The sequence below is a fragment of the Homarus americanus genome, unplaced genomic scaffold (genome assembly GCF_018991925.1).
Source record: "Homarus americanus isolate GMGI-L3 unplaced genomic scaffold, GMGI_Hamer_2.0 scaffold24694, whole genome shotgun sequence".
In the NCBI taxonomy this organism is placed as follows: domain Eukaryota; kingdom Metazoa; phylum Arthropoda; class Malacostraca; order Decapoda; family Nephropidae; genus Homarus; species Homarus americanus.
In genome coordinates, this window is record NW_024732780.1 from 9,746,247 (window position 1) to 9,773,325 (window position 27,079).

Below are 27,079 nucleotides of genomic sequence, written 5' to 3' on the forward strand. Positions count from 1 at the left end.
GTTCACCAAGAAAGACTTATTATTGGTGCACCGTGCTTGAAAAAAAAAACACCCCCCACCCACATCCATCACCATCTGCATCACCAAGTATAGGTCAGTCACCAATATTTCACCAGGTAGGTTAGGAGACGTATATGGATTACGAGAGAGAGACGATAATTAGTTTGTTAGTCCAGGAAACTAACTTATCTGTATATTATCTCTCAAACACACACACACACACACACACACGTTGTTTGAAGTATATATATTCAATTCTGTTATTCTGTAAAAATTATAACAGCTGTATATTCCATTTGGTATATTCCGAGTGTGGAAGAACAGTGTTATTGTGAAATTATAATAAATTCTCACGTAAAACAAAAATACCTTTAAAATAATTTGTAATATCAAAGTCGAATTTTTATTTGTGTTTCTTGTACGTAAAATTGTAGTGAAATATTATTGTGTTATGAATATTATTATGACGCCGTCGTTTATAAATTAATGTCATTGATATAACTTTTTATTTATTCATTACATGTATATTTAATTGAGAGATTAATATGCTAATTATGAGGTTAAAGGTCTCGGAACATTAACATTTTGAAGTTAAAAATTTATCGGCACGTTAATATTTCGTCTTTGTAAACCCCCGGATATGTGTAGCCTAGCAATATCGGCTGCTGACGACAGAGGATGACGTTATGATATCGGAGTTCGTGAATACTTTAACCCGATTTTAGTTCCCGGTATCGTAACTTTAAAGGTGTCCATTCGCGTGAGTTAAAGTTTGAATTCTGTATTGCTAACCTAACCTAACCCCGCTTGTTGAAAGACCTTATTCTAACCTAACCGAATGTAGGTTATACTAATCTGACTTTAACCTCACTCAACCCACTGTGACTTTGACCTAACTTAATCTTGCTCTTAACCCAATTTAAACTTGATGTGACCGTAACCTAACCCCCAACATTAGTTCAGGGTCAGTGTATCGTGTTATCAGTGGGTATATGTTGTAGTGTTAGTTTTAAAGTACAGTGCAGCTCAACGGGTTCATTCTCTTTACCTAGCAAGCAGTGACCTCTATCCATCCCACCTCGGAGAAACGCTGGGGGGTAGTGGTGGTGGTTTATGGTAGAGGTTGTCAGGAACATTGCCCGTGTGAGTGTCAGCACAATAAGAAGTTGCTGACAGGAACAAGTGAGTGGCAGGGGGTCGTAGACTGGCGCGCGCTCCAGAAACTTGACCGTCCAGCTGTGTGAACTGGGTTGCGCGCCAAATTTACATGTTCGTCAACTTTATCCACCATCCCTGGAAACCTGTCTGTTAGAGCCGTATTTGGTGCAGGATCACGATATGTACTGCCGCTGAGTTCCATTTATAGCTTCCCTTTTCTCGGCGGAGTGTTTATTGACGTTTTGGACCGGTGTGAACCTCCTACTGACTTTGCGCGCCATTTTCACTTTGCGCGCCAAACATTGTCGACAACTGATGCATGTTGCTGTGTTGGTCCATATTTAGTGTAGCGTCGTTTAAATATATCGATGCATCTCTTATTTATTCTATTTTTATGTTTTTTTCTGGAAGGATTTCTCTTTGACATTTACTGGTTGGGTTTGAAAGTGGGTTAGCCGGAAGTCAATACTCAGGGATGTGACGGCCGCGAGACGGGATCATTTTTGTTGTGGATAGAATTAAAGACTTTTAAAGAGACGGGGCGAGTTGGGGCGAAGGGATGATAGAGAGAGGAATTATGAGGGGTAATTGGAGATGGAAGGGGGAGTGAGTGTAAAAGAGTGAGGGAGAGAGATGGGGGTGGGCGGTGGGGGGGTAGGCGTAGTGAGAGGCCAGGGGTGTGTGTGCTGGAGCGGGTGGCCGCCATGTCTCTGGAGCCAGGCCAAGGTAGGGCAGTGAATTTTTTATACTGTTTCCCTTTCGGCGCAAGTGTGTGTGTGTGTGTGTGCGTTCAGGTGTGGCGACCCTGCAGGTGTGTGCCCTCTAGGTGTGGCAGTACCTCAGGTGGGGGCTGACAGGTGGGCTGACAGACACCCTCGAACACAAAAACTGACAGTGACTCCTGTGGTCTACTGCAGCGTAGAGAGGAACAACACACCTGTCGGGTACCTGGGGGTGATGTACAGCTGGGTGGGGGTGGAGGGGTAGCAAGGGGTGACAAACATTTGATTCCTTCCCTCCCCCTCTTATCCTCTTCCCCCTCCCACTTATGGTAGCATCGGTGATAGTGGTAATTGACCACTGACCAGCCTACCACCACCACCACCACCCCCGGCAGTAGTGTACCGTGGGTGGTGGTGGTGGTGCGCGCTGTGTTAGAGGTTGAGTAAAGGTACGCGTATCGTGAGGCTTGGCACTGTGTTGGCCCGGCGAGGCTGTGAGGCGGGCGTTGGAGGGCGGTGCTCCCGGTGTGTTGGCAGGGGTGTGTGGCCCTTACTGACCTGCCCGGTGTATGATATTGTACTGCCACCACCACTCCTGTCTCCAGTCGATGATGTACATACACACGTACATGTACACTTGTATACACGTACATATATACCCAAAATCACACATACACACATCTACTCACATACGCTCAAACACGTTTTTTTGTGTCTGCCTCATTGTGAAAACGTGTGTGTGTGTATGTGTGTATCATGATTAGGTACCTGTATGGTAGTGGTGGTGGTAGTATAGGAGCGTGGTGTACACACCTGTAGACGGAGCATCTCCACCTGTGCCTCATTAACGAAGTCACAAGGTGTACCTCATAATGATCCCCTTCTCCCCTTTCCCTCTCCACCCCCCTCTCCTCCCCCTCTCCACCCCCTCTCTCTCCTTCCCCTTGAACAGTGTTGCCATACAGCGTTCACTCAATAAACCCAGTCGCCGTTATTGTATTCCTAAAGTAAATACAAATTCTATTATAACTTTTATCGGATAGGAAATAGTTAATCAAATATTTCGTCGAGAATTTACAAAAGATTTGATTATTTATTTATTTTCTGTTCGTTGAGAGGCGTAACTTGGCGGTATTATATGCAGCCAATCAGAGGCCTTAGGTGTAGTGACATCATCATATCTGAGGGCTGTGATTGGTGGCGGGGTGAGGGTGGGGTGCCGGGTCGGTGTTTCGACTTCCTATCTTGAAATAATTGATAAAAAGTTATTTATAAATATATATACGTACAGAAATACTTACGTACATGAAGACCCGTCACACACACACACACACACATAAACATATACCTACATACAATTTAATCCATTCATACATAATTGCCCACGTACACACATACATGATTACCCTTTTATTCATCTTATGTGCACATACTCTTAGCTTTATGCATACATACATACATACATACATACATACATACATACATACATAGAGTATGGGATCACCTGAAGATTAACCACCCTAATACTATTTGGGAAGTCAGGTCAGGTCAGGTCAGACTAGGATAGGTTTGGTTAGGTTAGGTTAAGATATGTAAAGATGGGATAGGTTAAGATAGGTCAGGTCAGTCAGGCAGTTGGATTTTGGTTAGGTTGGTTAAGATATGAAAGATGGGATAGTTAAGATAGGTCAGGTCAGGTCAGGTCAGACTAGGATAGGTTTGGTTAGGTTAGGTTAAGATATGTAAAGATGGGATAGGTTAAGATAGGTCAGGTCAGGTCAGGTCAGACTAGATAGGTTTGTTAGGTTAGGTTGGTTAAGATATGTAAAGATGGGATAGGTTAAGATAGGTCAGGTCAGGTCAGCGCAAGGTCGTTTATTCTACAGGTAACACACACACACACACACACACACACACACACACACACACACACCACACATAGCCGTTCTCAGGTACAGTACCCCGCTCACCTGCAGTTGTTTCTATAATGTGTTTTGGGATATGCACCTTCAGGACTTGTTTGGGGTTACCCTCTCTGCGCCACAAGGTCCAAAGGTGCCATAGTAAAGTCCAAAGGTGCCATAATAAAGTCCAAGGTGCCATAATAAAGTCAAGGTGTCATAATAAAGTCCAAGGTGCCATAATAAAGTCCAAGGTGCCATAATAAAGTCCAAAGGTGTCATAATAAAGTCCAAAGGTGTCATAATAAAGTCCAAAGGTGTCATAATAAAGTCCAAAGGTGCCATAATAAAGTCCAAGTGTCATAAATATAGTCCAAAGGTGTCATAATAAAGTCCAAAGGTGCCATAATAAAGTCCAAGGTGTCATATAAAGTCCAAAGGTGCCATAATAAAGTCCAAAGGTGTCATAATAAAGTCCAAATGTCATAATAAAGTCCAAAGGTGTCATAATAAAGTCCAAAGGTGCCATAATAAAGTCCAAAGGTGTCATAATAAAGTCCAAAGGTGCCATAATAAAAGTCAAAGGTGTCATAATAAAGTCCAAAGGTGTCATAATAAAGTCCAAAGGTGTCATAATAAAGCCCAAGGTGTCATAATATAGTCCAAAGGTGTCATAATAAAGTCCAAAGGTGCCATAATAAAGTCCAAAGTGTCATAATAAAGTCCAAGGTGTCATAATAAAGTCCAAAGTGTCATAATAAGTCCAAAGGTGCCATAATAAAGTCAAGGTGTCATAATAAAGTCCAAAGTGTCATAATATAGTCCAAAGGTGTCATAATAAAGTCCAAATGTGTCATAATAAAGTCCAAAGGTGTCATAATAAAGTCCAAAGGTGCCATAATAAAGTCCAAAGGTGCCATAATAAAGAAATGGAAGGCGAGAGATAATGGTAAGAAAGACAGAGAAGAAATAATGAAGGGATCAAGTTCAGTCTCTCTCTCTCTCTCTCTCTCTCTCTCTCTCTCTCTCTCTCTCTCTCTCTCTCTCTCTGTGTCTCTCTGTGTCTCTCTCTCTCTCTCTCTCTCTCTCTCTCTCTCTCTCTCTCTCTCTCTCGTAATATCTTAGTAATTCTCTAACTTATTACTTCAATATTTTACTACATATTATTAAGTTATCAAGTTTGTGAGTTATGCTAGTAGTTGTAGTAGTTTGTGGTAGTGGTGGTTGGTGATAGTTATGGTGGTAGTGATGGTAGTTCTTGTTAATGGTGGTGGTGGTGGTGGTGGTAGTGGTTGGTGGTGGTAGTGGTGGTTGGTGATAGTTATGGTGGTAGTGATGGTAGTTCTTGTTAATGGTGGTGGTGGTGGTGGTGGTAGTGGTTGTGGTGGTAGTGGTGGTTGGTGATAGTTATGGTGGTAGTGATGGTAGTTCTTGTTAATGGTGGTGGTTGGTAGTTATAGTGGTAGTGGTGGTAACGATAGTGGTAGTAGTGGTGATTGGGTGTCAGTGGTGGTGGTGCTAATTATCGGTGATAGTGGTAAAGAGAGTAAGTGGTGTCAATGGTGTCAGTGGTGGTGGTGTCAGTGGTGGTGGTGTCAGTGGTGGTGGTGGTGTCAGTGGTGGTGGTGTCAGTGGTGGTGTCAGTGTGGTGGTGGTGTCAGTGGTGGTGTCAGTGGTGGTGTCAGTGGTGTATATTTAGGTTGACCAGATGTGTGAAACAGACCCTGGGTGTAGAGGATTAAGTGAGTCTCCTCTAGTTTATTGTTACCTGTGTTCTATTGTGGTGTGGGACCTGCCGTGTGGTCGATAACCTGACCTAACCTAGCCGAAGCCAATAACCTGACCTAATGTGACCTAACCTAGCCGAAGCCAAGCTAACCTAACCTAACCTGACCGAAGCTGACCTAATGTGACCTAACTAACCCAAGCCAAGCTAACCTAACCTAACCTGACCTGACCTAATGTGACCTAACCTAGCCGAAGCCAAGCTAACCTAACCTAACGACCTAATGTGACCTAACCTAGCCGAAGCCAGCTAACCTAACCTAACCTGACCTAATGTGACTAACAACCTAACCTGACCTATTAGGCTAACCTAGCCGAAGCCAAGCTAACCTAACCTAACCTGACCTAATGTGACTAACTAGCAACAAAAGCCAAGCTAACCTAACCTAACCTGACCTAATGTGACCTAACCTAGCCGAAGCAAGCTAACCTAACCTAACCTGACCTAGTGACCTAACCCAGCCGAAGCCAAGCTAACCTAACCTAACCTGACCTAATGTGACCCAACCTAACCGAAGCCAAGCTAACCCAACCTAACCTGACCTAATGTGACCAACCTAGCCGAAGCCAAGCTAACCTAACCTAACCGAAGCTGACCTAATGTAACCCAATCCAGCGAAGCCAAGCTAACCTAACCTAACCTGACCTAATGTAACCTAACCTAGCCGAAGCCAAGCTAACCTAACCTAACCTGACCTAATGTGACCTAACCTAACCGAAGCCAAGCTAACCTAACCTAACCTGACCTAATGTGACCTAACCTAACCTGACCTAACGTGACCTAACCTAGCGAAGCCAAGCTAACCCAACCTAACCTGACCTAATGTGACCTAATCCAACCGAAACAAGCCAACCTAACCAACTGACCTAATGACCTAATCCCAACCGAAGCCAAGCTAACCTAACCTAACCTGACCTAATGTGACCTAACCTAGCCGAAGCCAAGCTAACCTAACCTCAACCTGACCTAATGTGACCTAACCCAGCCGAAGCCAAGCTAACCTAACCTAACCTGACCTAATGACCTAACCTAGCCGAAGCCAAGCTAACCTAACCTAACCTGACCTATGACCTAACCTAACCGAAGCCAAGCTAACCTAACCTAACCTGACCTAATGTGACCTAACCTAGCCGAAGCCAAGCTAACCTAACCTAACCTGACCTAATGTGACCTAACCTAGCCGAAGCCAAGCTAACCTAACCTAACCTGACCTAATGTGACCTAACCTAACCTAACCTGACCTAATGTGACCTAACCTAGCCGAAGCCAAGCTAACCTAACCTAACCTGACCTAATGTGACCTAACCTAACCGAAGCCAAGCTAACCTAACCTAACCTGACCTAATGTGACCTAACCTAACCGAAGCCAAGCTAACCTAACCTAACCCTGACCTAATGTGACCTAACCAACCGAAGCCGCTAACCTAACCTAACCTGACCTAATGTGACCTAACCTAACCAACCTGACCTAATGTGACCTAACCTAGCCGAAGCCGCTAACCTAACCTAACCTGACCTAATGACCTAACCTAGCCGAAGCCAAGCTAACCTAACCTAATCTAACCTAATGTGACCTAACCAACCGAAGCCAAGCTAACCTAACCTAACCAAGCTGACCTAATGTGACCTAACCCAACCGAAGCCAAGCTAACCTAACCTAACCGAAGCTGACCTAATGTGACCTAACCCAACCGAAGCCAAGCTAACCTAACCTAACCTGACCAATGTGACCTAACCTAACCTAACCTGACCTAATGTGACCTAACCCAGCCGAAGCCAAGCTAACCTAACCTAACCTGACCTAATGTGACCTAACCTAGCCGAAGCCAACCTAACCCAACCTGACCTAATGTGACCTAACCCAGCCGGCCAAGCTAACCTAACCTAACCTGACCCAATGTGACCTAACCTAACCGAAGCCAAGCTAACCTAACCTAACCTGACCAACGTACCTAACCTAGCCGAAGCCAAGCTAACCTAACCTAACCTGACCTAATGTGACCTAACCTAGCCGAAGCCAAGCTAACCTAACCTAACCTGACCTAATGACCCAACCAACCTAACCTGACCTAATGTGACCTAACCTAGCCGAAGCCAAGCTAACCTAACCTAACCTGACCTAATGACCTAATCCCAACCGAGCCACTAACCTAACCTAACCTAACCTAATGTGACCTAACCTAGCAGAACAAGCCAACCTAACCTAACCTGACCCAGACCTAACCTAGCCAGCAGCTAACCTAACCTAACCTGACCTAATGTGACCTAACCCAGCCGAAGCCAAGCTAACCTAACCAACCTAACCTATTGTGACCTAACCCCAACCAGCAGCTAACCTAACCCAACCTAATCTAACCTAATGGACCTAACCCAACCGAAGCCAAGCTAACCCAACCCAACCTGACCCATGTGACCCAACCTAACCGAAGCCAAGCTAACCTAACCTAACCTGACACACGTGACCAAACCCAACCGAAGCCAAGCTTAACCAACCTAACCGAAGCTGACCTAATGTGACCCACCTAACTTGACGATTCTTGTTTGTACACGTCATGTCTCTCAGCCAATCAGCGGTCGAGTATGATGCATCTTGTTTGTACACGTCCTGTCCTCAGCCAATCAGAGGTCGAGTATGATGCTTCTTTGTTTGTACACGTCATGTCCCCAGCCAATCAGCGGTCGAGTATGATGCTTTTGTTTGTACACGCCATGTCCCCAGCCAATCAGTGGACGAGTATGATGCTTCTTGTTTGTACACGTCATGTCCCTCAGCCAATCAGCGGTCGAGTATGATGCATCTTGTTTGTACGTCATGTCCTCAGCCAATCAGCGGTCGAGTATGATGCTTCTTGTTTGTACACGTCATGTCTTCAGCCAATCAGCGATCGAGTATGATGCATCTTGTTTGACACGTCATGTCCCTCAGCCAATCAGAGGTCGAGTATGATGTCTTGTTTGTACACGTCATGTCCTCAGCCAATCAGCGGTCGAGTATGATGTTTGTTTGTACACGTCACCTCAGCCAATCAGTGGACGAGTATGATGCTTCTTGTTTGTACACGTCATGTCCTCAGCCAATCAGCGGTCGAGTATGATGCATCTTGTTTGTACGTCATGTCCCTCAGCCAATCAGCGGTCGAGTATGATGCTGTTGATTGTGTTATTATTATTATTATTATTATTATTATTATTATTATTATATTATATATATATTATGTTATTATCCCTCCTTATTTTTTGTGAGAGTGGTGAGGGAGGTTTATATTTTCCTTCCGTTAATGTTTGTTTGATAGCATAAAGGAGATTATCAAGCGTAGAGCTGTATATTTTTCCACACACACACACACACACACAACACCACACACACACACACACACATACACTGTTATGTTGGCCCATACCAACTCCCTCCCCTGAACCCTACTCCCCAACTGAATGTCAACAAGTTCACGCCAGAAATATTTCATTTAGGAAAGAAATGGAACCAGTGTCAAACAGAGGTGAACAGTGGTGAACAGTGTTTGTTGAGAACAACTCAACAGTAACAGTGTACCCAAGTTGACCTTTCACACAGTGAGGTCCCAGGTACCCAGTGATAACGGCCCATGAGACCCAACTACCAGCGATGTGTTAATCCGTCTACGATAGAAGGTTGAACCACACCTCACCATATAACACCATCTGTAGGGAATTCACACGTGAGCCTCATAACACCATATGTGAAGGAGTTACACACCACGTGAGGCCCCTCATAACACCATCTGTGAAGGAGTTTACACCACGAGGCCCCTCATAACACCATCTGTGGGGAATTACTACACCACGCTGAGGCCCCTCATAACACCATATGTGAAGGAGCTACACCACGTGAGGCCCCTCATAACACCATCTGTGAAGGAGCACTACACCACGTGAGGCCCCTCATAACACCATCTGTGAGGGAATTACTACACCACGTGAGGCCCTCATAACACCGTCTGTGAGGGAATTACTACACCACGTGAGGCCCTCTCATAACACCATCTGTGAAGGAGTTACTACACCACGTGAGGCCCTCATAACACCATCTGTGAGGGAATTACTTACACCATGTGAGGCCCCTCATAACACCATATGTGAAGGAGTTACTACACCACGTGAGGCCCCTCTATAACACCATCTGTGAAGGAGTTACTTACACCACGTGAGGCCCCTCATAACACCATCTGTGAGGGAATTACTACACCACGTGAGGCCCCTCATAACACCGTTGTGAGGGAATACCACGTGAGGCCCCAACACCGTCTGTAGAGGGAATTACACACCACGTGAGGCCCCTCATAACACCATCTGTGAGGGAATTACTACACCACGTGAGGCCCCTCATAACACCATCTGTGAGGGAATTACTACACCATGAGGCCCCTCATAACACCATCTGTGAGGAATTCACTACACCAGTGAGGCCCCTCATAACACCATATGTGAAGGAGCATATTACCACGTGAGCCCTCATAACACCATCTTGAAGGAGCACACACGTGAGCCCTCATAACAATCTGTGAGGGAATTACTACACTTCCGGAGGCCCCTCATAACACCATCTGTGAGGAACCATACACCACATGAGGCCCTCATAACACCATCTGTGAGGGAATTACTACACCAGTGAGCCCCTCATAACACCATCTGTGAGGAATTACTACACCACGTGAGGCCCCTCATAACACCATTGTGAGGAACACACACCAATGAGGCCCCTCATAACACCATCTGTGAGGGAATACACACCACGTGAGGCCCCTATAACACCATCTGTGAGGGAACACACACCACGTGAGGCCCCCTATAACACCATCTGTGAGGGAATTACTACACCACGTGAGCCCCTCATAACACCATCTGTGAGGGAATTACTACACCATGGACCCCTCAACACCATCTGTGAGGGAACCACTACACCGTGAGGTCCCTCCTAACACCATCTGGGAGGGAGTTACTACACTACATGTTTGCTGTTCAACACCTACATTAATCTGTATGTTCACTGTATGTCTTTACCTTCTAATGAAGGCTTTAAACCAAATGAATGTAATAAGTCATTTATGCCCAATGTATATTTTCAGCCCGGGCTCGCAGAACTTTTTCAATAAACCGTTAATTATTATTATTATATTATTATACATGTATTGAGGTATTAGTACAGTCGTTATTTTGTAGCCTGTACCTGTAACTGTAATTAGTGGTACCTGTAAAGTTGTACCTGCAACGAGTTGTACCTGCAACGTTGTACCTGTGGAGTTGTACCTGTAACGAGTTGTACCTGTAACGAGTTGTACCTGTAACGAGTTGTACCTGTAACGAGCTGTACCTGTAACGAGTTGTACCTGTAACGAGCTGTACCTGTAACGAGCTGTACCTGTGAGTTGTACCTGTAACGAAGTTGTACCCGGAATGAGTTGTACCTGTAACGAGTTGTACCTGTAACGAGCTGTACCTGTAACGAGCTGTACCTGTAACGAGCTGTACCTGTAGCGAGTTGTACCTGTAGCGAGCTGTAACCTGTAAGCAGCCGAAACCTGCAACGAGCTGTACCTGTAACGAGCTGTACCTGTAACGAGTTGTACCTGTAACGATTGTACCTGTAACGAGTTGTACCTGTAACGAGTTGTACCTGTAACGAGCTTAGCAATTTTGTAACGAGTTGTACCTGTAACGAGTTGTACCTGTAACGAGTTGTACCTGTAACGAGTTGTACCTGTAACGAGTTGTACCTGTAACGAGTTGTACCTGTAACGAGTTGTACCCTGTAACGAGCTGTACCTGTAGTGTTAATGGTTAGGATAGATTTGGTTTAATGCCTCTAGCTCTAACTGTAACTACCTGTAACCTACACGTGTTACTGTATAAATTGCTGTAATGAAATATGAAATTGAATCCGGCGAGTGCATGATACATAACCACTGCTGTAATGGTGTTTGTGAGCTCTTATTCTACCTGTATTTAGGCTTTTTGCTGTATTTTACCTGTATTCGTACCTGTGTTTGGGATACTGTATTCTCCTACCTGTCTATGGGGGCTTAAAATGTATTATTTACCTGTTCCTGTAACCCTTCCTGTCTTTTTCATTATTCCGTACCCGTGTCTGTAACTTACCTGTATTTTAACCTGCTTTTGACTGTAATAATTATGAAAGGTACAAATTTGGTGGGATTAGGTCACTTTTAAAACGGGCACTAAAGCTGATGAAATTACGGTGTTTTTGTGTGTGTGTGTGTGTGTGGAAGCTGTGTGTTCCAGGAGCTGCTGATATTACATACATACAACACAAAAGTACCCACACATACATACATCACACGAAACACACATACATATACATAATCTTCTTACTCACACACACACACACACACACAGGTAGAAGCCTTCATGATATTGTCAAGGTCGCAGGTGACGAGATCGATGTTGAGCTAGAGCACTACCTCACTCATCTCACTCATCTCATCTCATCTCATTCCTCAACTTCATCTCATCTCACCTTCATCTTCACCTCACCCCCACCTCTCACACTCTCACTTGTCACCCCCTCACCCCAAGGGATGAGGGGGCAGAAGTGAGAGGGATTGGATGAGAGGTGAGGAGAGATGAGGGAGAGTGAGATGGTGAAGGAGGTGAGAGGTGAAGGAGGGTGAGAGGTGAGGAAGGTGAGAGAGAGAGTGAGGGAGGGTGAGGAGGTGGGGAGGTGAGAGGTGAGTGAGAGGTGAGGGCGGGTGAGAGGTGAGGGAGGGTGAGGAGAGTGAGAGGTGAGGGGGAGAGAGGTGAGGGAAGGTGAGAGGTGAGGAGGGTGAGAGGTGAGAGAGAGGAGGTGAGGGCGGGTGAGAGGTGAGGGAGGGTGAGAGAGAGTGAGAGGAGGGAGGGTGAGAGAGTGAGAGGGAGGAAGGGTGAGAGAGGTGAGGGAAGGTGAGAGGTGAGGAGGTGAGAGGTGAGAGAGAGGAGAAGTGAGAGAGTGAGAAGAGAGAGGTGAGAGGTAGGAGGGTGAGAGGAGGGAGAGGAATAGAGAGTGAGAGGAGAGTGAGAGGTGAGGAGGGAGGGTGAGAGTGAGGGAGGGTGAGAGGTGAGGGAGGGGTGAGAGGGAGGGTGAGAGGTGAGGGTGAGGAGGGGTGAGTGGGAGGGGAGAGAGGGGTGAGGGAGGGTGAGAGGTGAGGAGGGTGAGGTGAGGAGAGGAATAGAGGGTGAGAGGTGAGGGAGGGTGAGAGGTGAGGGAGGTGAGAGGGGGTGAGAGGTGAGTGAGAGGAGGGAGGAGTAATAGAGGGTGAGAGGAGGGTGAGAGGGAGAGGTGAGGGAGGGAGAGGAGAGGTGAGGGAGGTGAGAGGAGGAGGGTGAGAGGTGAGGAGGGTGAGAGGTGAGGAGGGTGCAGTGTTAACTTTGTAGGCTCAGACCGAACCTGTTCCTCCTCTTCTCCTCCTCCTCCTCTCCACTTCTCCTAATCTCCCTCTTCTTCTCCTGGGCCTTCAGCACGAATAAAAGAGAGAGAGAGAGAGAGAGAGAGAGAGAGAGAGGATTTTTTACCTGAACAAAAATTGTGTCCGTAAGTCCGTCCGTCCATCCCTCGTCCGTAAGTCTTTCCTTCTCCTCCTCCGCTGTCCGTCTATCCTTAAGTCCGTCAGTCCATCTCTCAAGACAATCCGTCTGTCCGTCCTTAAGTCCGTGTCCGTCCACGATTGATTGAGTGTGAGTGTGTGTTACTAGGATTATTGAGTGTGTTGCTAGGATTGATTGAGTGTGTTGCTAGGATTATTGAGTGTGTTGCTAGGATTATTGAGTGTGTTACTAGGATTATCGAGTGTGTTACTAGGATTATTGAGTGTGTTGCTAGGATTATTGGAGTGTTGCTAGGATTATCGAGTGTGTTACTAGGATTATTGAGTGTGTTGCTAGGATTATTGAGTGTGTTGCTAGGATTATCGAGTGTGTTGTTGGGATTATTAGAGTGTGTTACAGGATTATTGAGTGTTGCTAGGATTATTGAGTGTGTTACAGGATTATTGAGTGTGTTGCCAGGATTATTGAGTGTGTTGCTAGGATTACTGAGTGTGCTGGGTTGTGATTACTGAGTGTTGCCAGGATTACTGAGTGTGTTGTTCAGGATTATTGAGTGTGTTGCCAGGATTACTGGAGTGTGTTGCTAGATTATGGTGCTGATATGAGGTTGCCAGGATTATGGAGTGTGTTGCAGATTACTTGAGTGTGTTGCTAGGATTATTGAGTGTGCTTGAGGATTATTGAGTGTGTTGCTAGGATTACTGGAGTGTGTTGCTAGGATTATTGAGTGTGTTGCTAGGATTACTGAGTGTGTTACAGGATTATTGAGTGTGTTGCTAGGATTATTGAGTGTGTTGCTAGGGATTACTGAGTGTGCTAGGATTATTGAGTGTGTTGCAAGGATTATTGAGTGTGTTGCTAGGATTACTGAGTGTGTTGCTAGGATTATTGAGTGTGTTGCAGGGATTACTGAGTGTGTTGCCAGGATTATTGAGTGTGTTGCTAGGATTATTGAGTGTGTTGCTAGATTACGAGTGTGTTGCTAGGGATTACTGAGTGTGTTAGCAGGATTACTGAGTGTGTTGCTAGGATTACTGAGTGTGTTGCCAGGATTATTGAGTGTGTTGCCAGGATTACTGAGTGTGTTGTGATTATTGAGTGTGTTGCCAGGATTATTGAGTGTGTTGCTAGGATTACTGAGTGTTGCTAGGATTATTGGAGGTAAGCTGGTTAGGATTATTGAGTGTGTTGCTAGATTATTGAGTGTGTTGCTAGGATTATTGAGTGTGTTGCTGGGATTACTGAGTGTGTTGCTAGGATTACTGAGTGTGTTGCTAGGATTATTGAGTGTGTTACTAGATTATTGGTGTTGCTAGGATTATTGAGTGTGTTGCTTGGGAAATAAGACCATATGTATTGATTTATGTGGAAATTGAGCAAATGAGAGAGAGAGAGAGAGAGAGAGAGAGAGAGAGAGAGAGAGAGAGAGAAAAAATTAAAGAGAGTTAAGAAGGCAGAAAGAGAGAGAGAGGGGGATAACTAGGTCAATTGAGAGAGATAGATAGAATTAGAGAGAGAGAGAGAGAGAGATTAGAGAGAGGTGGAAGGTGGTTCACACAGAGATTGAGAGAGTTTAAAGGGAGAGAGATTAGAGAGAGAGGTTAAGGTAGAACAAGAGAGAGAGAGAGAGAGAGAGAGAGAGAGAGAGAGAGAGAGAGAGAGAGAGAGAGAGAGAGAGAGAGAGAGAGAGAGAGAGAGAGAGAGAGAGAGATACATGATACGCCAGAGAGCAGTGTATCCCTTTAGTGTGTTACTCAGGACCTCGTGTGGTGGCGCTGCCTCCCTCCCTGTACCTGCCAGGTCCCAGGCTGTGGTGGACCCAGGTACTGTGGTGGACCTGTGTACTGTGGTAGTGGTGCCTGGTGGACCTGTGTACTGTGGTGGTGGTGCTGTGGTGACCTGTGTACTGTGGTGGTGGTGTGGACCTGTGTACTGTGGTGGACCTGTGTACTGTGGTAGTGGTGCTGTGGTGGACCTGTGTACTGTGGTGGTGGTGCTGTGGTGACCTGTGTACTGTGGTGACCTGTGTACTGTGGTAGTGGTGCTGTGGTGGACCTGTGTACTGTGGTGGTGGTGCTGGGGGACCTGTGTACTGTGGTGGTGGTGCGTAACCTGTGTACTGGGTGGTGGTGCTGTGGTGTGGTGCTGGTGGGACCTGTGTACTGTGGTGGTGGTGCTGTGGTGGACCTGTGTACCGTGGTGGTGGTGCTGTGGTGACCTGTGTACTGTGGTGGTGGTGCTGTGGTGGTGGACCTGTACTGTGGTGGTGCTGTGGTGGACCTGTGTACTGTGGTGGTGGTGCTGTGGTGGACCTGTGTACTGTGGTGCCTGTGTACTGTGGACCTGTGTACTGTGGGGCCGTGTACTGTGGTGACCTGTACTGTGGTGGTGGTGCTGTGGGGACCTGTGTACTGTGGTGACCGTGTACTGTGGTGGTGCTGTGGTGACCCTGTGTACTGTGGTGACCTGTGCACTGTGGTGGTAGTGGTGCTGTGGGGACCTGTGTACTGTGGTGGTGGTGTGGGTGACCTGTGTACTGTGGTGGACCTGTGTACTGTGTGTGGTGGTGGTGCTGTGGTGGACCTGTGTACTGTGGTAGTGGTGCTGTGGTGGACCTGTGTACTGTGGTAGTGGTGCTGTGGTGACCTGTGTGTACTGTGAGGCCTGGTACTGTGGTGCTGTGGGGTGGACCTGTACTGTGGTGGTGGTGCTGTGGGACCTGTGTACGTGGTGGTGGTGGTGCTGTGGGGACCTGTGTACTGTGGTAGTGGTGCTGTGGTGACCTGTGTACTGTGGTAGTGGTGCTGTGGTGGACCTGTGTACTGGGTGGTGGTGGTGCTGTGGGGGACCTGTGTACTGTGGTAGTGGTGCTGTGGTGGACCTGTGTACTGTGGTGGTGGTGCTGTGGGGACCTGTGTACTGTGGTGGTGGTGCTGTGGGGACCTGTACTGTGGTGGTGGTGGCTGTGGTGGACCTGTGTACTGTGGTGGACCTGTGTACTGTGGTGGTGGTGCTGTGGTGACCTGTGTACTGTGTGACCTGTGTACTGTGGTGGTGGTGCTGTGGTGGACTTGTACTGTGGTAGTGGTGCTGTGGTGGACCTGTGTACTGTGGTGGTGGTGCTGTGGGGACCTGTGTACTGTGGTGGTGGTGCTGTGGTGGACCTGTACTGTGGTAGTGGTGCTGTGGTGGACCTGTGTACTGTGGTGGTGGTGCTGTGGTGACCTGTGTACTGTGGTGGTGGTGCTGTGGTGACCCTGTACTGTGGTGGTGCTGTGGTGGACCTGTACTGTGGTGGTGGTGCTGTGGTGGACCTGTGTACTGTGGTGGTGGTGCTGTGGTGGACCTGTGTACTGTGGTGGTGGCTGTGGTGGACCTGTGTACTGTGGTGGATGTGTACTGTGGTGGTGGTGCTGTGGGACCTGTGTACTGTGGTGGTGGTGCTGTGGGGACCCAACTGTGGTGGTGCTGTGGTGGACCTGTGTACTGTGGTAGTGGTGCTGTGGTGACCTGTGTACTGTGGTAGTGGTGCTGTGGTGACCTGTGTGTGTGCTGTGGTGGACCTGTGTACTGTGGTAGTGGTGCTGTGGGACCTGTGTACTGTGGTGGTGTGCTGTGGGGACCTGTGCACTGTGGTGGTGGTGCTGTGGTGGACCTGTGTACTGTGTGGTGGTGCTGTGGTGGACCTGTGTACTGTGGTAGGTGGTGCTGTGGTGGACCTGTGCTGTGGTAGTGGTGCTGTGGGGACCTGTGTACTGTGGTGGTGGTGCTGTGGTGGACCTGTGTACTGTGGTAGGTGGTGCTGTGGACCTGTGTACTGTGGTAGTGGTGCTGTGGTGGACCTGTGTGTACAGTGGTGGTGGTGCTGTGGTGGACCTGTGCTGTGGTAGTGGTGCTGTGGTGACCTGTGTACTGGTGGTGGTGCTGTGGTGGACCTGTGTGCAGTGGTGGTGGTGCTGTGGTGGACCTGTGTACTGTGGTAGTGGTACTGTGGTGGACCTGTGTACTGTGGTGGTGGTGCTGTGGTGTGGACCTGTGTACTGTGGTAGTGGTGCTGTGGGACCGTGTACTGTGGTGGACCTGTGTACAGTGGTGGTGGTGCTGTGGTGGACCTGTATACTGTGGTAGTGGTGCTGTGGTGGACCTGTGTACTGTGGTAGTGGTGCTGTGGTGGACCTGTGTACTGTGATAGTGGTGCTGTGGGGACCTGTGTGTGGTGGACCTGTGTGCTGTGGTGGTGGTGCTGTGGTGGACCTGTGTACTGTGGTTGGTGGTGCTGTGGGACCTGTGTGCTGTGGTGGACCTGTGCTGTGGTAATGGTGCTGTGGTGGACCTGTGTTCTGTGGTGGACCTGTGTACTGTGGTAGTGGCGCTGTGGGCCTGTGCTGTGGTGTGGTGTGCTGTGGTGGACCTGTGTACTGTGGTGGACCTGTGTACTGTGGTAGTGGTGCTGTGGTGGACCTGTGTTCTGTGGTGGACCTGTGTGCTGTGGTAGTGGTGCTGTGGTGGACCTGTGTACTGTGGTGGTGCTGTGGGGGACCTGTGTACTGTGGTAGTGGTGCTGTGGGGGACCTGTACTGTGGTGGTGGTGCTGTGGGGACCTGTGTACTGTGGTAGTGGTGCTGTGGGGACCTGTGTACTGTGGTGGACCTGTGTACTGTGGTAGTGGTGCTGTGGTGGACCTGTGTGCTGTGGTAGTGGTGCTGTGGGGACCTGTGTACTGTGGTAGTGGTGCTGTGGTGGACCTGTGTACTGTGGTAGACCTGTGTACTGTGGTGGACCTGTATACTGTGGTGGATCTGTGTACTGTGGTAGTGGTGCTGTGGTGGACCTGTGTACTGTGGTAGTGGTGCTGTGGGGACCTGTGTACTGTGGTGGACCTGTGTGTGTGGTAGTGGTGCTGTGGTGGACCTGTGTACAGTGGTGGTGGTGCTGTGGGGACCTGTGTACTGTGGTGGACCTGTATACTGTGGTTGTGGTGCTGTGGTGGACCTGTATACTGTGTAGTGGTGCTGTGGTGGACCTGTATGCTGTGGTGGACCTGTATACTGTGGTGGACCTGTATACTGTGGTAGTGGTGCTGTGGGGACCTGTGTACTGTGGTAGTGGTGCTGTGGTGGACCTGTGTACTGTGGTGGTGGTGCTGTGGGGGACCTGTGTACTGTGGTGGACCTGTATACTGTGGTAGTGGTGCTGTGGTGGACCTGTGTGCTGTGGTAGTGGTGCTGTGGTGGACCTGTGTACTGTGGTAGTGGTGCTGTGGGGACCTGTGTACTGTGGTAGTGGTGCTGTGGTGGACCTGTGTACTGTGGTGGTGGTGCTGTGGTGGACCTGTGTACTGTGGTGGTGGTGCTGTGGTGGACCTGTGTACTGTGGTGGTGCTGTGGTGGACCTGTGTACTGTGGTGGTGGTGCTGTGGTGACCTGTGTACTGTGGTGGTGGTGCTGTGGTGGATCTGTGTACTGTGGTAGTGGTGCTGTTTTGGACCTGTGGTGGTAATGCTGTGGTGGACCTGTATAATGTGGTGGTGGTGCTGTGGTGGACCTGTGTACTGTGGTGGTGGTGCTGTTTTGGACCTGTATACTGTGGTGGTGGTGCTGTGGGGGACCTGTGTACTGTGATGGACCTGTATACTGTGGTACAATGACGTCATATATTTTAGGGCACAGTACAATGACGTCATATATTTTAGGGCACGATACAATGACGTCATATATTTTAGGGCACAGTACAATGACGTCATATATTTTAGGGCACGATACAATGACGTCATATATTTTAGGGCACGATACAATGACGTCATATATTTTAGTACAGTATATATGTCAAGGGAACGATAAGGGTCCCGTTGTTAAGTGTGTCCGTTCTTTGGTACATCTAATAGGGAAATTTACGTATCTGTTTGGAGTCTTTCTCTTGTAAATCCCTAATCCGTGGGTGGTGGGGAGGTGTGGGGTGAAGAGGGATTAGGTGTGTGTGTGTGTGTGTGTGTGTGTGTGTGTGTGTGTAAGTTTTGGTCCATGTTACAGGAGTATTCAGACACACGGAGGTGCCTGAAGGAGTGGTGACAGCCAGGTGGACCTTTAGGCCACGTAAACCCAGAGACCTGATATAATTCTCTCTCTCTCTCTCTCTCTCTCTCTCTCTCTGAAGTAAACTAGGGCAGTGATGTGTCTTAGTAACGTCTCTTTTTACGACTGGAAGTGGTAGATAGCGCCGCGCCACCACTCCCACGACTGTCACTCTGCCGTCAGTTTCCCGCTGATCACGAAAGGGGGGTAGACATCCGGTAATTGCGTCTCGTGTAAGCTTCATTTCTCATTTATTTATCACAATATTTTTTTTTCCGAGCCCAAAAAGAAACGATTGTATTGCAAATATATTAATTATAACTTTAGTTTATAAGCCGATAGATCAACGAGTTTTTGCATGCTCGTAAATATTACACGCATGCGCAATGGCGTTTGTTATAAATACGTGAGTTGAGTCGAGTTTATTTTTTATGAGATTATAATTCACTACATTTACTGCAGACACAACAGAGGGTTTTATTTTACACATATCCACGACTTGAAACGGTTTTATAATATTTTCTTGTGTGGCAGCTCTTATTTTATGTTGTCCCTGTAGTTACTGACACTGTACCACTACTAATAATAATACAATATTGAATCCTCATATCCAACATAATCATTCGAGTGACATTACTTTGTTTGCTTGGTCGGGAAATATTGGGAAACACAGCTAGGTTGTCTAATCTTCAGGTGAAATAAACTAGGGTGTCTAATTTTCAGGTCATCCTCAAGTAGTAATGTATTTTAACCAGATTTAGTGTGTGTGTGTGTGGATAAAACAGAACAATGCCACATTTATTGTCATCATGGTCGAGAATTGCGGCTCCTTCAACCTAAGCTCGACACTTTGGGGTGTGTTCTTACCGTTTTACTGCCTCCCGCGTTTTCTTTTGATGTCTTAAGTGTGTGTGTGTTTTTGTGGTGTTTTTAAGTCCGCTTTTCTCCACTGTTGTCTTAATGCGTTAAATCCCCGTATTAAGTTACTTGAGAAAGCAGTGCTGTGGTTCTTTCCCGAGTCGTGTTGGCATATTAATTTAATTTTTATTTAATTTTGTATGTATTTATTTATTTTGTTATTTATTTTTTATAATTGTTTTTTTGTAATTTATATTTGTTTTTGTTTATTTTTGTTTTTTATTGTATTTTTTGTTTTTTGTTTTATTTAGTGTTTTTGTTTATTTTTTATTATTGTTTTTTATTTTTTTATTTTTTGTAATTTATATATTTTGTTGTTATTTAGATTTTTGGTAATTATTATTTTTTTTTTATTTAGTGATTTTGTTGGGGGGTTTGTTATTGTTTGGTATCTTACTATGTTTGTTATATACTGTGGTGTAAAGGTCAGCATCCTCGCCTCGCAAGTGAGTGGACCCGGGTTCGATCCCCGGGCTGGGTGAAACTATGGGCAAGTTTCTTCACGCCATTTGCCTCTGTCTACCCAGCAGTAATTGGGGACCTGGATGTTAATCGATTTGTGGATCGTGTTCCGGGGTAATGGTTAGCCAGTGCAGTTGGCGAGTTGTCCGGTCTTCTCGGACTATTCCTTGACACTGGGTCATGCAGCTCGTTGACTCAGGGTGTGGTTGTTGTGTTGGCGACAGCTTCTACACCTTAAAACAAATTCACGCCTAGTTGGCCCTTGGGCCGGCCATCCTCAATTTCGAGGGCTTCCATTATTATTATTATTATTATATTACAGTATTTAGTCTGGGGTTAAGGTGATACCGTACTGTTTGTAGAGAGAGAGTGTGTGTGTGTGTGCACACGAAACGTTAATAGTGTGTGTATGTACAGGAATCGTTAGTAATATGTGTACACAGAATAAGCTAAGAGTATCCATGTATACACAGAAGAGGGTAATAGTACAGTATTCCTATATATGCACAGGAGAGGTTATTAGCGCCTCTTATGTATACTCAGAAAATATACCGTACGCTTTGAGAATTCGGTAATACTTGTCCTGACAGTACGACGATTAAAAATTAAGTCTGGGTTGAACCTTTTTTCAACAGTTCCTGACGCAGCCGACACACATGATTATTTTTGACACTATCAGTCAGTCCACTTCCTGCTGGTGTATGTTGGTCGTAGCCAGAAAAATAAACACAAGGAACAAATATTTATTATATTAACGACAAGGAAAAAAGACATTATTTATTTTGATTCTTCGTCACCTAATGTTTGGAAATGTAGAATTAGTGTTTTTTATATACTTTCAACTAAACTTTCGAAAAACAAAAAAAATTGTATATTTTTTCATTTATTGTTAGTTTTTATACCTTTATTATTGCCAGTTAATATTTCGAAAAAAAGTATATATAGCTTTTTAGGAGGAGGAGGGAGCTAAGGTTCTGAAAAATAGTTCACAATAACAGCTAAGCTCACACACTTTTTTTTTTTTACCTGGGAAAGAACAACTCTCTGTCAGGTTAATTATGCACAGGTATGGATGGCCATGGCCTGTACGTCTCAACACCTGACTTGAATAATTGGAACACTGTCAATTCTTTCACTTGTGTGTTTCTTAAGGATGGTGTGTGTTTCTTAAGCCTGGTGTGTGTTTCTTAAGCCTGGTGTGTGTGTGTGTGTGTGTGTGTGTGTGTGTGTGTGATGAGAAACGCGTTCGTCTCTACCTGATTGGCCATTGATGTCATTTTCGTACTAAAAATGGGTGGGTGGCCTGGGTGGTTGTTGTGGTTGTGGTTTTTACTGTATTTTGGGTGGTTGTAGTGGTGGTGTGGTTATTGTAAAGGGTGTGTGGTTATTGTAAGGGGTGTGTGGTTATTGTAAAGGTGTGTGTGGTTATTGTAAGGGGTGTGTGGTTATTGTAAAGGGGTGTGGTTATTGTAAAGGGGTGTGGTTGTGTAGGGGTGTGGTTGTGTAAAGGGTGTGGTTATTGTAAGGGGTGTGGTTATTGTAAGGGGTGTGGTTATGTGTAAGGGGTGTGTGGTTATTGTGTGTGTAAGGGGTGTGTGGTTATTGTAGGGGGTGTGGTTATTGTAAAGGGTGTGTGGTGTAATGTGTAAAGGGGTGTGGTTATTGTAGGGGGTGTGGTTATTGTTGTGTAGGGGGTGTGGTTATTGTAGGGGTGTGGTTAATGTGGTTATTGTAAGGGTGTGTGGTTATTGTAAGGGGTGTGGTTATTGTAATGTGTAAAAGGTTATTGTGTGTGGTTATTGTAAAGGGTGTGGTTATTGTAAGGGTGTGGTTATTGTAAGTTGTTGTGTGGTAAAGGGGTGTGGTTATTGTAAAGGGTGTGGTTATTGTAAAGGGTGTGTGGTTATTGTAAGGGTGTGGTTATTGTAGGGGTGTGTGTGGTTATTGTAAGGGGTGTGTGTGTGGTTATTGTAAGGGGTGTGTGTTTATTGTGTGTGGTTATTGTAAGGGTGTGTGTTGTTGTGTGGTTATTGTAAGGGGTGTGTGTAAGGGTGTGTGTGTTGTAAGGGTTGTGTGTAAGGGGTGTGTGGTTATTGTAAGGGGTGTGTGTGGTTATTGTAAGGGTGTGTGGTTGTGTAAGTGTGGTTATTGTAAGGGTGTGGTTATTGTAAGGGGTGTGTGTTTATTGTAAGGGGTGTGTGGTTATTGTAAGGTGTGTGTTTATTGTAAGGGGTGTGTGGTTATTGTAAGGGGTGTGTGTTTATTGTAAGGGGTGTGTGTTGTAATTGTGTGTGGTTATTGTAAGGGGTGGGTGTGTGTGTTATTGTAAGGGTGTGTGGTTATTGTAAGGGGTGTGTGTTTATTGTAAGGGCGTGTGTGGTGTGTGGTTATTGTAAGGGTGTGTGGTTATTGTAAGGTGTGTGGTTGTGGGGTGTGGTTATTGTAAAAGGGGTGTGTGTTGTAAGGGTGTGTGGTTATTGTAGGGTGTGTGGTTATTGTATGTGTGGTGTGTGGGTGTGTGTGTTATGTGTAGGGTGTGTGGTTATTGTGTGTGGTTATTGTAAGTGGGGTGTGGTTAGTAAGGGTGTGTGGTTATTGTATGTGGTTAAGGGGTGTGTGGTTATTGTATGTGGAGGGGTGTGTGTGGTTGTAAGGGGTGTGTGGTTATTGTAAGGCCGTGGTTATTGTAAGGGTGTGGTTATTGTGTGTGGGGGGTGTGGTTATTGTAAGGGGTGTGGTTATTGTAAGGGTGTGGTTATTGTAAGGGGGTGTGGTTATTGTAAAGGGGTGTGGTTATTGTAAGGGGTGTGGTTATTGTAAAGGGGGTGTGGTTAAAGTAAAGTATAAGGGGTGTGGTTATTGTAGGGGTGTGGTTATTGTAAGGGGTGTGTGGTTATTGTAAGGGGGGTGTTGTGTAGTAAAGGGGTGTGGTTATTGTAAAGGGTGTGTGGTTGTAAGGGGGTGTGGTTATTGTAAAGGGGGTGTGGTTATTGTATTGTAAAGGGGGTGTGGTTATTGTAAGGGGTGTGTGGTTATTGTAAAGGGGGTGTGGTTATTGTAAGGGGGTGTGGTTATTGTAGTGACCAACCCACTTATGCCATTATACAGTGAAAAATATAGTGAGTTAAATAGTGAATTATTGACATTTATAGTGACTGAAGATTGTGACAAATGTGGTGAAGAAATTAACATGATATGGTGATAATAGTGATACAGTGACTTACAATATAGTGATGATGGTGAAATTTAGTGATGGTGTCGCTGAGATGTGATGGTGAATTTTGATAGTGAAAAGAAAATGACATCGACGAGGTGATAATGACTATGGTGATAATGATGATGAAGGGTGATAGTGCAACGGAAACATCGAGGAATCAACTCTTATGGTGATAGTGAGTGTATAGTGATGATGATGGTGATACAAGCAAGACCCTGAATGAATCGTCGTCGTCTTCTTGATGATGATGATGATGATGATTGATAGTGTAGACCCGTATGGTGATGATGGTGAAGGTTAAGACATGTGGTGATAATGGTGATGATTGTGACCTGATGATGGTGATAGTGAAGCATCATGAGACGGAGGTTATTGGTGCAGTGGTGGTGATGGTCGAAGGTGATGGTGGTTGTGGTTGTTATTGTTGTTGTTATTGTTGTGAGTGATGGTGCGGTGTTGCTTTTGTTGTTATTGTTGTTGCTGCTGTTGTTGGCGGCTGCGTGGGGCCTACTGCTTCGCCCCCCACACCCCCACTCCTCCTCAGGCTGTGGAAGGTGGGGTGACGACGGCCCCTTCCCGACGACACCCCCGACCAGGTACTGTACTGTGTGTTTGAACTAGTTAACGCCTCCCCTCCCTCTCTCCCTCCCTCTCCATCTCCCTCTCCATTCCCTCTCCTCCCCAACCTAATCTTCATCTGTCTCAATTTATATTTCACGAGGAAGACAATTTGTGAGTTATAAATGGCAGTACTGGGGGTTATAATAAAGTTATTTGTGATAATAATTCTGTGTGAGCGTAGGAATACAGAGTTCTTAACCAATAATAATACTCGGTTCATATAAGCTTGGCAATCTGAGCCTATAGGAGATTTATCAAGGCATCTGATTGGCTGGCGGAAGAAGACGCGTTGGGTTAATCTAAAATCTCTTCATTATTTACTTAACTTTCTTTATATTCTACAGTTTAAGGTAATATTAACAATCATGTGTTAATCTACAATAATATGCCAAGTTAGGGAATTTTAATTTAACACGAGGAATGCATTAATGACGTAGATATCATTAAGTGAAGAATGATCGCAAACTCCCGCGCATTTTCACCCAACGTTACTCGACCAATCAGGAGTCGCCTTTCATTTGGACCAATTACAAGCTTGAAGGAAACAGAGTATAGTGATACCTCTATTTAACGGACTATATAGAGGAAAAAGTACGTTATAATGAGGTATTCGTTAGATATAAAACTCCCATCTAATTGAACTATATAGAGATATAAGCCAGTAATATCGAGGGTCCGTTAGATCTAAAACCTCCATCTAATTATATAGAGATGAAAGTCTGTTATATTGAGGTTTATGTACTGTACTAAGAGAAAATCGTAATATATCAATAATAATAATAACGATAATAATAGTAATATAATAATAATAAAAGTGAGAAGAAATTTGAAGAGTAATTTACCTTCGACTGGTGACCTATGAGAGAGACTGTATAATATATAGGGATTAATGATTGGGTGTCCTCTCGTGTGTCTGACCTGCTGTTGGCCCCCTCACCTAGCAGCAGCAGGAGTAGGTAGTAGGTGAGGTAGTGTGGTAGTGTGGTAGCAGGTAGTGTGGTAGTGTGGTAGCAGGTAGTGTGGTAACAGGTGTGGGATGGTAGCAGTAAACAACATAGGTCGTGTTCCTCGTTACATTCTGATGCGAATTGTTTGTTTTTTGCTTATATGTAAAAAAAAGGCTGTTTTTTTTTTTTTTTTACTATTTCGAGTTTTTTAAATGTTAAGAATGTAAATATTTCACACATATATGGGAGTAAATGGTATACCTTTTAATGGGGTGTTGGCCAGTACAGGTGACTGGCCGGGTGTCGTGTATTGGGCCTCCTTGTTTGGTTGGTCTACAGTATTAACAAGTATGTGTTTACCAGTGTGATTCTACATGTGTTCACTCATTCTTACATACATACATCCCTACCTACCATGTACTGTGTATACACTTACATACACTCGAAGTAGAGGTTGACAGTCATCTACCAACAGCATGATGATAAGAATTATTAATGGTATCGTCTTCTTTGGTGAGCTCTGAGGTGGCTCGAGACGCCGATACGGGACCGGCAGGGTCGTCCACAGATGCACAGATGTTGCACGTGTGGAGGGCTACATCTAGCGCGGGAGGGGAGACGGCAGCATCACCAGCTTGTCTGCCTCTTTATGCAGTTGGGCTAACTCGAAAGTATCGACACCTTCTCTTGTGGTGCTCCTCCAAGCGTTACGGTGTGGAGTAATCGTCTCCCAGTTGAAGGGGTCGATTTGGCACTTTTTAAGGTTTGTCTTAAGACTATCCTTATACCTCTTCAGTTGCGTGCCGGCGTTACGTTTACTATTCGTTAGGTGACTGTAAAGTAGCCGCTTTGGCAGTCTACTGTCGTCCATGATGGTAACATGGCCAGTCCAACGGAGTTGTTCATGGATAATGGTAGCCTCGATGCTCCTACAGTTGGTGTTAGCGAGAATACTGGCATTTGTTCTCTTGTCTTCCCAGCGAACTCGGAGGATGGAACACACACACACACATCTGACTAAAGACTTAAGATGTGTTTCCCCTCACGTAGACACGCGCCACGTTACATAAGAGAGGTGCAGTGGTGGCTAGTGTGTGTGGTAGTGGTGGTGGTCATGTGAAAACCTCACCACTAGACTACTGCCACACCTCGCCATCATCACACTGCCACCATCACATAGACTACATCACCACCCGAAGAAAAAAAATTATATTGCAGCTCTTGTAGGTAAAACGACATCAGTCAGATCAGGGAAAGAGGTCAGTAGGTCACTCAGCGTCGGTGAGAGAGAGAGAGAGAGAGAGAGAGTCACAATTATTAAAACTATCTCATATTTTCTGTTTTTTTCCCACCGTTGTTGACATTAATCAATCTCTCTATGAAGGTTTAATGTGAACAATGCGATAACCGAATTACTTCAATCAACTCCTAAAGTATTTGTTTCTGATAAGTTTGGCTTCTCTAAGATAACAGGCTATCGTTGTGTGTGTGTGGAGGTATGTTATCTTAGTCGTGTGGTCATCTGATGTTATCTTAGGCTTTAAATGATCAGTAGTTTAAATTTTCTGAAGGTATGTCGTGTTATCTTGTTATCTGAGTGGGTCATTGATGAGGCTACACACACACACTTGACTTGATCAATCTCAGGTGATAACTGACTGGGTGAGGATGGGGACGTGAAGCTATAAACGTCTTAAC

At 45.7% G+C, this 27,079-nt stretch overlaps 1 protein-coding gene across 1 annotated transcript in view; it reads left to right on the plus strand.

The window, feature by feature from the left end:
• Nucleotides 1-1,838: 1,838 nt before the first annotated feature.
• LOC121869093 overlaps nucleotides 1,839-27,079 on the plus strand; it is an 82,219-nt gene continuing 56,978 nt past the window's right edge. Inside the window, exon 1 of the mRNA XM_042370247.1 lies at nucleotides 1,839-1,884. Within this exon, the coding sequence (XP_042226181.1) occupies nucleotides 1,863-1,884 (22 nt within the window). The 5' untranslated portion in view covers nucleotides 1,839-1,862. The remainder of the gene's footprint in view (nucleotides 1,885-27,079) is intronic.